The 17061-nt window shown below is 30.4% G+C and overlaps 1 protein-coding gene across 6 annotated transcripts in view; it reads left to right on the top strand.

The window, feature by feature from the left end:
• Positions 1-10617, top strand: part of LOC149893291 (uncharacterized) — a 72399-nt gene extending 61782 nt beyond the window's left edge. For 3 of the 6 annotated variants that reach the window (XM_090099868.1, XM_090099863.1, XM_090099875.1), the window contains 4 exons: positions 521-548; positions 5256-5444; positions 6883-7068; positions 9890-10617. In XM_090099868.1, the coding sequence (XP_089955994.1) occupies positions 521-548; positions 5256-5444; positions 6883-7068; positions 9890-10470 (984 nt within the window). In that variant the 3' untranslated portion in view covers positions 10471-10617. Of the gene's footprint in view, positions 1-520; positions 1546-2132; positions 2664-5255; positions 5445-6882; positions 7069-9889 lie in introns of those variants that run through there. The other 3 variants (XR_016456255.1, XR_016456257.1, XR_016456256.1) reach the window with 3 other exon arrangements.
• Positions 10618-17061: the final 6444 nt, after the last annotated feature.

Genomic DNA, 17061 nt, shown 5'->3' with positions numbered 1-17061 from the left:
GACGCTATAGCACATTCGAAGTTTAAGATTGTTTATAAAAGTCTGACAGAGAACTGAAGCAATTACTTACTGACAACAGCTTTCGAACTTTGAAAAAGCTGTCGCATTATTCCTTTAACTTTTCACCAGACTAAACACATTTTTTTAAAATTAATTACCGAAAGGAACTTAAATTGAAATCTAGGATAAGTAGATTTTTTTTTTATTTAAACTTTTTTCTAATGTCTACTTAAAATTTTTAAAAGATCCATAAACAGTTATTGCAGACATTTTTATTAATTATAAATTTATTTAGGGCCACTGAGCTAATAATGAGGTTAATTAAAAAATAAAGGTGCAATTATTGGCATAGCTTATTTTTCTTATATTTTTATCGTCATTATTTGTTCAGTGAGTTGTTTGTTTAATTTATTTCAAGTAACGAAGTTACATTATTTAAAGATATTTAGTAAACGTTTGCATAGCCATATTTAAAACAACTTATTAGCATTGTGTTTACTTTAATGCTTTTACATTTTAGATGAGCGATGGTGGAACTCGAAATGCAGGTAACTTGGTAATTCTTGCTTCTTCTCAGTATCATTTGATGCAAATGATTAGATTTTAATCTGACAATAGCTTAAATCTTGTAACTAAAGGGTTTTTGATAAGAATTTGAAATTTCATACATCAAGGTAATGGTAACCTAATCAAAAAAGTTTACACTATTTTCTCAAAAATTTCTAAAGACCTTTTCAATATATGTTTTGACTTTAACTTAGTAAAAGTAAGCTCCTAAACATATGTTATTTGAGCACAGTAAACTAAAATATGACTATAAAAGCATTAAATTTTTACTCAACCCATATCAATGACTTTTAAAGACAAAGTTTATTTGTACAATGCCTTAGGATTTCGCTTTCAGGTAAAAAGGGATTTTTTATTTGAGCAAACATAGCTTTTAAAGTAAAGCTTTTAAAATTGTCCTTTCAAAGTATGGCCGAAATTTTAAGGCATTCAATGTTATGTTTAAGCATTTTGTAGTTTTAAGGCATTGAATGTTATATCAAAGGGCCAATTAATTAATAAATTAATGAGAATAGTGAGAATGGACTTCTTTGGTCATTAGTTTTCTTATTTGTTTGTACTTGCCCAAAAAAAGGCCTTTAATTGTCCAGCTTGATGAAACTTTTTAGGTGGAAATACCATAATAAGAAGCATTATTACAATTATTCTGAATTTAAAACACATTAAAATATGATTAATCTTCGGCTAAGAAAAACCTTATTGCAATTCTTGAAAACGAATAAAAAGCCTCTGAGAAAAAAAGCAATAATGATCAATATTTCTATTTAGGTTCTAAAAATAATAGGATATATTTTAAAAAAGTTATAAAAGTTATATTAGAGTTTCAGGGTCTTTATACAATTCACTTTTTTAAGCTTAGAGTAGTTGTTTTCTTTTATTGAAGTACCTCCAAAAATCTTTCGTGACCAAGTTTATCCTACTGTTTAAAAATGTCCAAACGAATGTTTCTTATTGTCAAGAAAAAGTCAAAACATGAGAGTAGGGGAGAGCCTTAATGAATGGGACGATTATTGAATGGGACAAACTCAGATTCTTATAGAAGCATCGATGTAAGGATATTCAAATTCCTGTAACAAAGAGTGATAGAAACAAGAATTCAACTGACCGACTCTACTATTTATACACTTTATACTGCAATATTTTACTTAAATAAAAATAACTAAATATAATATTCTAAAATGAGAAAGTTCTACTTTGATTGAAATTTAATTAGAGTTAAAATGTTTAAAGTTAAAAATATTTTTCGTGTGGTCTTTATGTATGTATCTATATATTTAACTACATTTACAATTAATAAACTAATTTGAAAAATGATTGAATAAAATGCGTTTATTTTAAATTCTTTTATGTTTGTCCCATTCAATGAGACATACTTAATGAATGGGACAAATGTCATGCTCCAATAAAACTCTCTTTTTACCAATAGCCAAAGGCAAACCCAATTTTTTTGTTTTACTATATCATTGCGCAAGAGTCGGTGGTTATCAAACATATTTAAATATATATATTAAACAATTTTATCTACTTTTAAAAATCATTTTGCAAAAACTGTCCAATTCATTGAGGTTTTCCCCTAATCAAACATAGACGGAGAAATAAATTTTGAATGGTGAGCTTTTTTTGCTTCAGGCATGACTTGTAAAAAAAGAACTCATCAAGAAGATTTTCATGGTTCCTTTACTTTTCATAACGTGACAGCCAATATTATTTCATTGCGGAAAAAATAGTCTCACTATTCTCTGAATGATCAAAAGCTTTCAAGAAGGATAGAATTTTATTGGGTATATGCAATACCTGCAAATATTGCCAAAAAAAGTTTGCGAAGGAAATTTACCTCCTCCAAATTTACAAGAGCTTAACAAAAAAATTATTAAACCGCAGACCAGAGGATTTGATTCTTGTGATTGTTTAGTATGCTAAGTTGGCAAACTCAAAGGACAATTTACAAAGTTTACTTTTTCGACGGACCAAGATTTAAAAAAATCACCAAATGGCTTTGATAAACTAAACTAAATTTTCTCATTATAGTCTTCAAAAGAGTAGTTGAAATGTTTTGTACACAAGCCACAATGTTTATAAACTGCAATTACACTAAGGTGAGTGGATATTGCGCAGTTTCCTTAAAACTTTTTAAATACAATTTGAGCTGTTTTTTTCTGGACATATATGAGGTGATTTGTAAAATATAAATCGAATGAGAAATTTTTGTAAAGACAGTTTTTTAATGAGTAAAGAAGATCTAAAATTGCAACGTTGTATTCTCTGCGAGAAAGCTACAAGTTAACGGGACGTAATCAAGTCATCTCTGAAATTTTCGGATAACTTCAAAAAATACGATGGTAACTTCGATGACGCAATTTCGTTGCAGCTAACCCAAGTAATAACGAAGATGCAAGACGTTGAGTTGACAGTGCTCTTTCCTATCTTGTTGCAAAGTAATACCTACGCATTCTGCGACGGCTAGGGAACAGATGACAAGAAAGATGCGAGTAAAATTGAGGATGTCTTGTTGCAAGCCTTTTCTTTGAATGCTTACGCAGCATATGAGTCGTTAACGAAGCGGAAAGTGAGCGATGAGGAATTAGTGGACGTTTTTTTTGCGGATCTGAAACGCTTGGTGAGTCTAGTAAGGTTGCCAGACGAGGCGGTGCGGGTGGCGTTTGTAGTTGGACTGCCGGAAGCACTGTCTTCAAAATTTAAAACTGCAAAAGAAACGATTTTGAATACCCGTGGATTATGGTCACTCAAATTAAGGTAGATGGAAGAAACGCGAGAGCTATTGTCGATACTGGATGCTTTACGACAATTATTTTTCAAAAACTGGTTTCAAACAATCGACTGGAGCGATCAAGCAATATGAAGATTACTACATTTGGAGGCGAAGCTCAAAATTGTGTTGGAACGGCAACGGCTTCACTTGAGGTTGGCAATGTGTGCGCGCGGGATCAGGTTCTAGTGGCGAGTTTTCGACCCTTTGGAGCAAATATTATGCTTGGTATGAGTTTAATATGATTGCTAAGAGAACTTACCATTCTTCCGTCAGGTAAAGCAAGTTTTGGGGGGAATATGTGCAATTGTAAAAAGCAAAGAAAAAAACACGACTTGAAATTAAGAAACGGGACCACGAAGCAGTGTTCAATCGATTGGATGGACAGAAGACGTTAAGCAAGAGTATGAGAGCAAATAACGGAAGTGGATAATAACCCAGCAAAAATCGACTTGCGCAAAGCATACCTCCAGCTGAAAGCGGATGAGACGCTAAGGACGTATCAAACAGTGATGTTTAAGAGCAAACGGTATTGTTGACGCGACTTGGTTTTGGAATTAATATGGCACCGATGTTCATGAAATCAGTTGTGAGCGCCATCGTTGAACAAGATGACAAAGTTAAATAAGGGACATCGACATACCGCGAGGTTAGAATCATTTTGTTCTATCTCCAAGTTTAAACGTTGGGAGAAAATTTTTGAATTTTTCTAAAAGTAAAATTATTTAAAGTTTTAGCTTTTATTTTTAAAGAAATAATAACTTATGCTTTAAATAATTTATGTTTAAGCAAATTATAAAGAAAAAAATTTATAAAGTAATGCGTATTTTAAAAGTTATTATTACTAACTAAAATCAATATTCATTTTCTCCCAACTTTTAAAATTGGAGATAGAACAAAATAATTCTAACCTCGCGATACGTAGATGGTTTCTTTGACAAATAGGTGGGATGATGAGGTCCATGATATGGGGCTGAGGTGCGTGCTGGAAGAAGTGTTGAAGAGGGTGGGGAAAAATGAACCTGCTCGTGGAGAATGCGAAGTAAGAAGCGATGAGGGTAAAGTATGAGTTGATGCTAGCTCTTTGGCATTAGGAGCGCTTTTCTAAGTTGCAGGGGTCACCGTTGAAGATGCAACATGGCTGTGTAAAAACAGATCTGAAGATCTCATAAACATACCAGAGCTGGACGCCGCACCACGCGGTGTTAACATGGTTTCGGCATGGAAGCTCAACATACTTCAGTTGTTCACAAACTCCGTGACGGTTTTTCATTGGATTTCTGATGCTGTAAGTCTAGACTGAGGTCAAAAGCGTCAGCTGAACTGCTTATGCGGCGAAGAATGAACTTGTTTTTGGAGTTAGTTTAGGACTATAATTTGAAGATTGACGTAAAGCTGACATTGTCGAAGGACAACTTGGCCAACTCATTAACTAGAATTCCTGGTCAGTGGATGTTGAAACTTAACGACCTTACGAATTGCGCCGGAATTGCATTGATGAAAAGAGATTCCATTTTGGAAATACACAAGGGGACTGGATACTGTAGAGCCAGAAGAACTTTGCACTTTGTTCGGAAGAAGTTCCCGACTGCAACAAAGGAAGATGTACAAAAAGTAATTCGGGAGTGCGAACCATGTTAATTGATAGATCCAGCACCCGTTGCACGGACGCATGAAGTTAGACGTCAACAAAAACTAAAAGAGAGTAGACAGGGATATCACTCAGAGGGGAAAATTATTTCAGCTTGATCAACTGTGGGCCTTTTAAGGAAACTGCGCTATTTCCACCGATAGTGGAAAGTAATTTTGTTCTGTAATTTCTAAGTAACAGTTCAGTAATTTTGTCTTCTAATGGTATTGATTCAACCTCTACCGTTTTTTCTCAGGGTTTGTGTGCATATAATTTACTTTACATTTTTAGATATCCAGTTTCTTCAAAATTCGGTGAGCAAATTATATATAGATGAAGCAGAAGATACAAAAAAACAGAGCAATGAACAAGAAGCTGCAGAAGGAAGATTTTTGATTGATGTAATTATTAACAATGATAAGAATATTATTAGTGATGAGCAATACTTTGGAAGAATTATGTTAGAATCTCATTTTCAAGGTAACTATGATGCTCCGTTTATCAATGCTTTTCTTTAGCCTCAGCGAGGAAAGTTAAAAATTTAGAACAAATAATCTGTAAATTAACTTTAATAAAAGAAGTGGTTTGCCTCAGAAACTTTAATTTTGTTTTGACACTGAGCATTTTTAAATATCATTTCCATGAAAAAGTAATCAATCTATTAAAAGCCAAAAAAAAAAATTGTTAAAAAAAGTGTAATTTATATTCCATTATAAAGTTATCACAAAACTAAAGTTTATTATTTCATTCTGACTCGGTCTAAAATCTGACTTTGTAGAACTTTGGTCTTTGGGCATTAACTGTTTTATTTCAAGTAGGTATGTCCATTATGACAATAAGGACAAACTTTCAATATTTGGTTTTGAAAACACTACTTACATAAGATTATTATTCATAAAGAAAAAGAAAAAAAAGATATTTCCCCTTCAAATCTACGGTCAGAAATAGAAGAATATTGGTATCGCAAATACGCAAAGAAAGAATTAAATGAGAAAAAATCTTTAATTGATGTTTACAGTAATTGGCAAAAGAAAAACAACTAGAATGGGAGAAGGCGAAAGTTATGATTCTTCAGACAGTACAGAAGAAGAAAATAGTTCTTGCCGTTTTACGCTAATTTTCAGGGAGACTGAAAAATATATTCATAGCAACTGTAGATAAATTCATCCAAAGATGATGAAATTATGTTTTTTGACTCAATAACTTTTGAGGAATCCACTTGTAAATGGCTTGAAATTGGATTCCCCACAAGAATTTATTGTTTGTAATGAAGAGCAGTTTTAAACATTTTTTAAAAATTCTTATGTGTAATGAATAATATTTTTTTTTGATTTGAGAGTTCTTTACTGTTCTAAGTATTTATTAACAGCAGGCGGTCATCTGGAAAATAAAAAAATGAAATTTTAAAAAAAAGGATTAATTAAGTTTAGAGTATCTTTTTAGATACATCAACCTTAAAGTGTTACAGGGTTATTTCGTTTTTATTCCAGCTATGAGTTCAGTGAATGTTATTTGAATTTAAATTAAATAAAAGCGATCAAAATATATTCTGATATCCCCATTGTTTTCGCCCTTTTTTTTTTGTAAAGCACAGGTCATCTGAATCTCCAATGCTTTCAAACATTATATCACCTTCTTAAAAATCAAACAATTTTTTGAATAATTATTATATCTTAAAATTACTTTACACATCATTGAAAGGTTTTCTAGATTTAAGTATTATTAATTAAGTGTGCGAAAACTTTTGATCGGTAGTGAATGATTGTTCGTAAAAGTGTAACTTATTCTAAACTTATTTAAGAGTTTTAACTATTATGTACTCAAAATTATCAGTCATTTTATCTTCTAATACTATTGATTCAATCTCGGCCGTTTTTTTATTGGGTTAGGTCAATATATTTTACTTTATTATTTCTAGAAAAACTACCGAAGTCACAGAGCAAATTTATTACAGATAAAATAGCAGATGCAAAAAAAACAGGCGAGGAACAAAAAGCTGCTGAGGAAAGAAATGCGATTGAAGAAACTTTTAATAATGATGAAACTGTTCTCAGTTCTGATGAGCAACTCTTTCAAAGAGAATTACTAGCATCTCCATTAAAAGGTAAATATGATGCTCTGTTGTTAATGAACAATTTCTTTCAGCTTTAATAAATAAATTAAGAATATAAGAATGAGTAAACCGTAAATTTACTTAAAATAAAGAAGGTGTTTTTCTCAGAATCTTGGACGTGGTTTTAAAATTTAGTTTAATAATGATTACTTTAATGAAAAAGTTATCACACCGGTAAGAAAAAAAATGAACGTGAAAGAAGTGTAATCTATATTTCGTAATAAAAATATCATAATAATATTATATATTATGCACAGGAGGGTCTAAAAATTGATTTAAGCATAAAATGCTTGTTAATTTGTGACACAGTTTTTGTCTTTGTTGTAACTGTTTCATTTCAAGTACATATTTGAAATTGACGTCAGAGCAATAAAAGTCACATTGTCTACGCTAGTTTCTGATTTATAAAGAGAAAACAAACTAATATTTTTTCTTCCATTTCTACAGAGACAGAGAAATACTGGCAACGCTACTTTGCAAAGAAAGGTTATCTAACTAACAATCTTAGATTATACTTAAGCTGATTTACCAAAAGCGATTGTAATTTTATCAACTTATATTTTTATCTACTGTAGATTCAATAATAGAATACCATTATGAGAAGTTATGAAAGTTGCCCCAAAAACTTCATTTTACAAATGGGACGAATATACAGTAGACAAAACGAAAAGGGCTGTTAGCTTTTTTTCAGCTAACACAGTCGTACCCTGAAGCTTTTTTTTCTTATTTATGCTCTAAATATAGCTAACATTTCGCTCGATCAATCCACTCAAACTAAACATTTATTTAGAATTTCATCTCTTTTGTTTATTAAATTTAACAGCCTAGAAGAATAACTAGCTTACTTAGAATTATTTAAAAGTAATTCATTTTTGTTTTAAATCTTTGTACATCAATATATCAATCGATTATGCGGCTAAATTCTTTGCTTATATCGGACACAAACAACAATAAGATATCAAGTGTTTAAAGGTAAAAAACGTCCTTACTTCGCTAAAGTAAAAAATGGTGCTTTTTTTAAAGCCATTACTTCAAACATTTCTATTCTAGTTGATTTATTTTTGTTAAACCTAAGTTGCCCACAACTCAATTGCTGCGTTTTTGCAAATGAAAATGAAATCAATCTCTGTATCGAAGAAAACACTTACAATCAGAGGAATAAGAGTTAGAAATCTTTGAAATTGAATTTGGTGAATCTGAAACAGAAATTCTTGAAATCCAATGCTTGTGAAACAGCCAGATTCGTATAATAATCTGAGACCGAGAGGTTCATCTGGTTTCTAAGTGGTGATTTACTTTTGAGACATCTGCTTAGATTTATTTTTGATAATTTAAAATCGAATTCTTTTACAATCTACTTGACATAATTGCATAATTACTTGGTTAAATGTTTAAGTTTATTTATGTTGCTATTTTTATTATCATGTGTTAAAGCCTACTTTTTAAATCTATACAATTATGTGAACTTATCCATAAGGTTTTTTCCATGCAAAGTTTATAAAAGTAACTAAATGTTTGATACTGAATTTATTTAAAGTCTCTTAGTAACATACGAAATGCTTTATTTAATCCATAATAAAGTTGTTGATTGCATATAGTTTTCATGATGTCAAGCATATCATTGTGAAAATAATTTCCATTATATTTCAAGATTTTTATTCCATTTTTTTTTTTTTCAATAATTTGGCTCTTTTGCTATTCCTTTGTGAATGTTCTTAAGTCATTTGTAAATTTCTGTAACTCTCATTGAATCCGCTTTAGTTAAATTATTAGAGCAGTCAATTTAAAAACCAGAAAAGCAACAAATTCTAACACCTGTTGATTGTTTCAACTTTATTAGTCAAACTACATGTTAAATAAAAAGCGAAACAAATGTTTTGCAACATCAGTTTTCCTTGAGTTTTTTCTATGTAACGAAATTGGTAAACTTTTCTTTTTAGACATCCATCTTTTAAAAAACGCATAAAAAAAAAAAAAGTATTATCTATATAAAGATCAATTTGTATTACAACGCAATCATTTTGTCCCAATTTTTAAGGAACTTCTTTATTAATCGATTTTTTGTAAACAAAAGTAGTTTTTATATACAACTCATTAAATCAACATCATTAAATCATCAACATCATGATTATCATTATCATAATTATCATTATCATAATTATCATTATCATAATTATCATTATCATAATTATCATTATCATAAATATCATTATCATAGTTATCATTATCATAGTTATCATTATCATAGTTATCATTATCATAGTTATCATTATCATAGTTATCATTATCATAGTTATCATTATCATAACTATCATTATCATAATTATCATTATATCATCATCATCATCATCATCATCATCATCATCATCATCATCATCATCATCATCATCATCATCATCATCATCATCATCATCATCATCATCATCATCATCATCATAATCATCATCATCATCACCATCACCATCATCATCATCATCATCATCATCATCATCATCATCATCATCATCATCATCATCATCATCATCATCATCATAATCATCATCATCATCACCATCACCATCATCATCATCATCATCATCATCATCATCATCATCATCATCATCATCATCATCACCATCATCATCATTATCATCATCATCATCACCATCATCATCATCATCATCATCATCATCATCATCATCATCATCATCATCATCATCATCATTATCATCATCTTCATCTTCATCTTCATCGTCGTCATCATCATTATTATCATCATTCTAAATAAAAGTTGTTTTGATATATAACTAGTTCTTAATTACTTCTATTTTAGTTTTTATGGTGGGAAGAAGTGAGCTATTTGCTATTCTAAATATTGGTAATGATTTATCTACGCTGTTTGAAATTTCCAATAAGCTTAACTTTTCCGAGGAAGATAGAACTTTCATTAAACTAGCCACTGCAGGAGGTGGTAACCCTGCAAAAGCTTGGCTTGAGCACTTAAAAGCAAATCATGGAAAGATTTCAATGGAAAAATTTAAAAAAGTTCTAAAATCCATTGATGTCGAGTTCCCTTCTGATCTGAATAAAATTTCGTGTGTTTCAGAGCTAACTTTTTCCAACATTAAGAAGATAAGTGAATTATTAATTCCTCAAGATGGTTGGATAAGCGCTGCAGAAAAACTTAAATACACAAATATCCAAATTGAAAAATTTAGAAGGGTTGTAATGCATTCGAGTGAGTATAATCCGGCTAATAGGCTATTTCAATTAATTTATCAAAGGCATCCGGATCTTACAGTAGAAAAATTCATGGGTATTTTGGATGAATTGAAATTAGGAGAAGCTTTCAAGCATATGGATAAGAATGTTAAAGATCGGGCTAAAAAGAGAGTCAGCGAAAAGATGAATTAAGTTTCCTATGCCACTTAGCCCTTCTTTTTTCGAATATAAATCCAAGTTTAAACATATGTTAGAAATTACTTGTTATACCGCAGTAAAAGTTGTAATTCTTACTTTATCGGTTTTTCGTAATTAGAATAATGAAAAATTTTAATCTTAGACATCTCTTTTCAGTTATATAACTTTAAAAAAAAAAAAAAAAACCCGGGTCATTAGATTTGATGAAATGGTAGCAATAAAAAAGAATATTTAATCTACATATACATATTATCACCCCAAAAGTATGACACTGTGTTGTGTTGCTCCTGAAATCTTCAAAAAACTGTTTAGGGAAGTATCATTTAAAGCAGGTGTTTATGCATGGTCATTAACATCATTTGAAATAATGATGATAAGTGCCCAGCCTGGGCACTTATCATCATTATGCTATGCCTGCTATTAATTATCCCGTGAATGATCTTTTATTAGTTAAAGCTTTAAAAAATGATGAAAGTCCAGATTTAGACTACATCAAGTTATAGGAAAATGCAACAAAGGCAAAAATGCAACACCCAATATTCAAACTTATTTCTCGAGGCTGGGATGAAAACCCAAAATTTTTCCTTGGCCTTCGAAAATTGAGAAAACTGATATTATTATCTTTCAATTTCTTGTAGACAACATAACCATTGCAAACAGTCCTATCAATTAGACCAAAAAGAACGCGGTGCCACCACTGTAGAGATTTCCTGCATGTGCCATATAGAGAACAAAGCATATCACCCTTTTCGGCCCCCCCCCCCTCCCCCGTATAAGTGTTATAGTCTTTTAAAGCCTGATGACATGAGATCATCACAATACTACCAGATACTAGGCAGATACTTTCTATCGATACGCAAAGTTCTACAAAATATAATACAATATGAGAATAAATACTCCACGAGAGGAACAGAAGTGAAGTAGTTGTCAATGTAAACTTCATGATATTTTCCTTGTAAAGATTTCGTCATTTGCTTACAGCATTACCACCTAATCCAAAATACTTTGGCATTGTATGATCAGTAAATTTATTGTTCTTTCCCGTATATATTTCAAACTTAAAAAGATATCTATCCATATCAGCAATTGACCAAAGCTTGTATCCTCTTTTAATTGATTTCTTAGGGTTATGTTGTTTTAAAAAGATACGACCCTTAAAAATTATCATGCTCCCATTAATACCAAGATAACGCGAAACATCATATAATTTGGTAAAGTTATTATTCAAATTTATAATTCTAAGCACCGAAAAGGTGATACCATCCAAGATTTTCGATGACATAAACGGTTCAATAAGGACTTCGTAAAGAGCAATAATGCTGTAAAATGATCAAAAAATCACCTAATCAACCACGGTCGTTTTTTTTTTTTTTTTTTTTTCAGTTTTACATTTAATTAGTCGTAATATAATAAAGTCCGTGATATATGCTCTCGTAATACAACAAAATCCATGACATATGTTCTCGTAATACATCAAAATCCGAGATATATGCTTTCGTGATGCAATAAAATCCGTGATATATAGGCTAACTTAAATAAAAACTTGGTATCTGATAGAAGATCTAATGATCTTGTCGCCAGAACCATAAAAAGTTATAACAGAATATAACTTAAGCCATTGATAGATATAGACAAATAAAAATGACATAATACAAAAAACAAAAGAGCGTGTTTATACAAATTTCTTAATTTTAAAAGTGTTTCAACATATTAAACATTCAACGTACTAAAACAAATAATTGCAAATAAAAAGCCCATTTCAGTCTGATGAAAAAGGTCTCTCCGAACATTTGCTGGGGTGACTTTAACTTTAAAAAATTTACTTCCTCGAAAACTACGATTCGTCGGATATTCAATTCTTAGAAACTGTGTGTCAATATGTTGTCCATCACCTTAGGGAGAATGATCATCTTTATTGGATTCCATAAATTGTATTTATTATGAACAATGTAAAATCCTGCAGCACTTATTTTAGCGTTGCCATCTTCAAATGTATTGTACCCAACTTTATTTTGGTTTTTTCATTTTTAAATAACACATCCTGATATTCGTTTTCCTCAGTACGCATGCTATCAAAATTCAGAGATCAACGTTCCATCTGTAAATTTTCAATATTCTATCCTTCAACTTAATACCCTCTTAGAGTATTGACTTAAAAATTGCTGCTTGACATACAGTTCGGAATGTCAATAGCCTTATTTATACTCTTGTGGCTGTTTTGATCTGTTGCACCCAGAAGCATCTACAAGCTAGGGTGCTTGTTAAACTTATAGGTAATCTGTACGACAAATCTGTAGAGACAGTCTACCATTTTCTCCCATAAACATCACCATACCCAAAAATAGATAAAAATCTGACAACAAACCCTTTTAAAACAAAAACATAGATAACTCAAGAAAAAGAAAGGATTTGTGGAAAAAACATTTTATAAAAAAATTTACTACAAATTATATGGTAATATACCTTTTGTTGTGAATTACTGGCAAGAAAGGTAAGAGAACCACTTGCTGCCTCAAATGTAGCACTAATCACTAACTCTGCTGCAAGAATAGCAAACTTCGTTCATACTTTTGCTCACGGATACGAAAAACACACCAATAATAATCATTGTACACCAGAAGTTTTAAAGTCTACATGCGGTTTTGTAAGTTAAGTTTGCCATTGTCATCTCTTCGAGAGAGTTGATCTCAAAAACTTGAAGCCTTTAATAGAGTTCACCATGGGAGTTTATTCTGTCATGTGGTTTGAAATTTAGGTAATATTCTTTGTTTAGAATAAAAATACTAACTTTTTCCCATATTTTTATAAAAATGTAAAACTAACATCTAATAGTACTAAATATACGCAGTATTCAAAGCCCACCACTTAAACAGCTAGCCCTGATAAGAGACTGTGAGATAAGATATTGAGTAGGTGAATGCCTACTTTTCTACCTGAAACCCACACAATGAAAGCATTTTTCAGACAATTCTTCGTAATTCAAATTAATGGGAATGAAAAATTTGTAATGCAGAAAGTTCTAGATGAGAGGAAGCATACGGACATCGGAAATACCAGTATATACCAAGAAAAATGTCCTGAAGCTCGGAATCTATTTGATCTAAGTAATTGGAAAAATGTTGAGATTTTGAGAAATGTTGAGAAGTGAATTTTTTTATTTTTCTGCTCTAAGAAGTAAGACTATACAGATTCTTGAAACTCAATGATTGGACTGAATTCTCTGCTCATGGTCAATCTATTGAAAGAATTGTAAAAGAGTTCACAAGGGCTTTAATAGTAGTGAACAGGTTTTAGATAAGAGACGGGTTCATAAGGGCTGCGATTGCTAATGGACAACTAAAACTAGTATGCCAGTCAAAAAATGTTTTGCTAAAGATTGTAATAAAAAATTTAGCTGAAAGTATTACGCGTCAACGATATATTTTATAGAACTAAAGCTGAAATTTGATTTATTTGACTATTTGAGCTAAATATTTCAATATCTTTTAATTGGTAACACTAAATTTAAACGATAATTCATTGGTACTTGGAGAAGGTTCAGACGCAGCGGTATCTTTTTTATTTTTTTTTATTCAAAGTGATCGCGTTGCTTATTTGTGAGGTCGATGTTGCTTGTAAAAAATTAGCCAAACCGATTTGATTATTTCGTCTGTTGCGTAGTAACACGACAGCCAAACACACTAATAATATTTCACGCAGTCTGTGATGCGGCTCCAATTAATAACTTATTTTTCAAAATAGTGCAAATTTCAAATCTTTCCATTTTCAAAAATTTTTTTTTTTTAAAAAAAAAAAATGTTTTTTTATTCTTTATAAATTTTACATTAGTTCCAAAAGATATTGATCTAAATGAGACGAGTTCCACACAAATCTGAATTGTTGATTAGAACTCTCAAAAATCTAGACCGAATTTTGGCCAAAAGGAATCGTGAATCATTTTACGATAGAAGCAAATCAAAACAAAAGCAACAAAACTCAATCTGTTGCACTTGATTACCAGAATTATCTTTTATGCTTTAATTAGAATCAGTTCTTTTTGCCGCAAGTACTGCTTAGTCACAGAGAGTTAAAGAAGCACCGCGAATAACTGAGTCTCAATTCAATAGCTCTCTACCAATAAGCGTATCTATATGAAATGATCTGTATGTCTTAACACATTTTTGTAGTCCTTTTAAACAAGATTTTTGGACCAGCTGTTAAATGATTGGATAATCTATTATATGATTAATGAGGATAAGGTCAGCTAGGATTAATTTTATTTTTGTTATTGGATTTTATTGTGTATGTAATGCAAATTACATAAAGAATAAAATGCGAATTTTATTTTGTAGATTGTGTCTAATGCCTCAGCTTAAGATTTATGTTGTTAAATTTTGTTAAAAAAGTATGTTTTATACATTTTTCAGAAAATAAAACAAAACTAAAATCTTAATTTTTTTGTTTCATATACTACGTATTTCATAGCATTTTTCATTGTGTTTATAAAGGCTAGGCCATGGCTAATTTTTTTTTTTTTATTGAAACCCATCAACCTAAAATAGTAGACCTATTTGAAAAAAGAAAGAGTTTTAGCCCAAAAATATAAATATAACGCCATTCTTAAAGTTTTACAAATTGCACTCAAAAACATGTATTTTTTCATACGAAATCAGGCACCAAAAATATCGAACTAAAATACGGAGATTTATTTTTCTATGCTTTTTAAATGACCCATAAATCATTTATAAAGTGGTTCGGAAGTTCACTTTGTAAAAATATGAACTAATTAGAGAAGGCAGAAATCGTCAAAAAGAATCAATTTAGTGAATGTTTCTATATCTATTGGATACAAAAAATTATCCATAAAACAAAAAAACATTATGTTGGGTATTTTTAAAAAACTTTTTTGGATATGCTAATATTCATGGTATTGTTAAAGGTGAAGCCCAAGCCTATTATTAGCTATCCAAGATATAATCTATTTTTAATATAATTGATGAAGTTAAAATTATTTAACTGATTAATATCTATTACAAATTTTGAATAAAAAAAATCAAGTAATCAACTGGTGTCTAAAAACAGATCACTCTTAAAAAAAACGAAAAAAAGCTGTTTGCATTTTTCGTTCTTTTTACTAAAAGAATTTACAATAAGGAAATTGTGATATACATAAGAAAAAAATATATATATATTATTATAAATTGCGAATTAAAAACCTCACTTTACAATGTAGAGTTGCTAAGGTAAACTGAAAAGGTTTCTTGAATTCAAAAGAATTCAAGATGCCGCCTATAGTGATAAGACCAATATTTAAGACATTTTTTGTAGATAAAAGTCTCAGAAAAGCTTTTTGTAATACAGTTTGCAACAAAAATTAATTCTTAGTTTTCAATACAGGTAGGATTAAGAAATTAAATTTATTCTTTGGGAAATGGGAAATGTAAGTTGTAAAAATCTTATTAAGAATTTTACACATCATCATATAGTTTCGAATAAATGAAAAAGATAGTAACTTAACTATAGTATTAAAAGCAGTCATTTACTTTCAATTTTTTTAAACATATTTAAGCTTTTTTCAGCAACTTAAAGCGGAAATCAAGAAAAGCATGAAATTATGCCGGCACAAATATTTGGTTCAAAAATACAAAGGATTCTATTGTATTATAACTTACTTGTAGAAGACATGTTTATAAGCTTCACTGCAAAAAATTTTGGTAACAGGGTTATACTGGTAAACCTTATGTTCCTAAAACTCTAAAGTCCAATTACTTCCAAACAAATTGAAATGCAACAAAGGATACTTTGGATAAGTCAAAGTTTGTTAAGTTTGATTAAATGTTAATGAAGCGCTTTTTAGAAAAGCACCTTGAAAAAAACTGTTCAATTTTGAGAGGTGATTATGAAGAATTAGAGGAGCATACACAAGTTTACTTTTTTTCAGATGTAAACTTTGATAATCATGCTCCAGGATCTATTTTCGATGCACATTTTATGGCAAAAAACTTATATTATCTTAACATGCAAGTTCTGACAAATCAATTATTCAGTAGTTGACGGTTGTTTAAGACAGAGGCAAACTTGGCGACAGAATTTATATCTCTATTCTATAATCTGTAGTTTTTGCGATCATCAAATATTTTTTCTGCACCATTTCAAAACACTTAAGTATACTGGCATGTGGTCTAGTATAGGCAAACAGTTGCAAAAAAAGTTCGATACTTACAAATAATGACTTTAAGACTTGCTTTTTCTCCTTTTCTCGTGAAAAAGTTTACAAGAATAGGAGAAAAAAACTGCTGCTACAAAAAGTGATTTTTGAATTAATCAAATTAAGTTGAAAATGTGATATTTTGTTAGTTACTAAAGTGTTCACTAAATGCTTAAGTGTAATTTTGTTGCCAAAATCAATATTTATTTCAAAAATATCTCTATGGTTTTCATGTATTTTAAGTAAAAGGAACCCGAGAGAGAACCCATCGTTCAATTTAAATATCTATGAGTGTCCACTAAGTTGCACTAAGCACCGCCTTTACTTAGGGTGGCCATCGATTTTTTTCAAAAAAACGGGAAAATTTGCAAAAAATTCGGGATTTTTGCTAAAAATAC

This window comes from Hydra viridissima, unplaced genomic scaffold (assembly GCF_058129835.1).
Source record: "Hydra viridissima isolate aposymbiotic clone 2 unplaced genomic scaffold, HvirCarnegie_v1 scaffold_1, whole genome shotgun sequence".
Taxonomy (NCBI): domain Eukaryota; kingdom Metazoa; phylum Cnidaria; class Hydrozoa; order Anthoathecata; family Hydridae; genus Hydra; species Hydra viridissima.
Note: the sequence above shows the minus strand (reverse complement) of the source record. Positions and strands in the feature narration are given on the sequence as shown.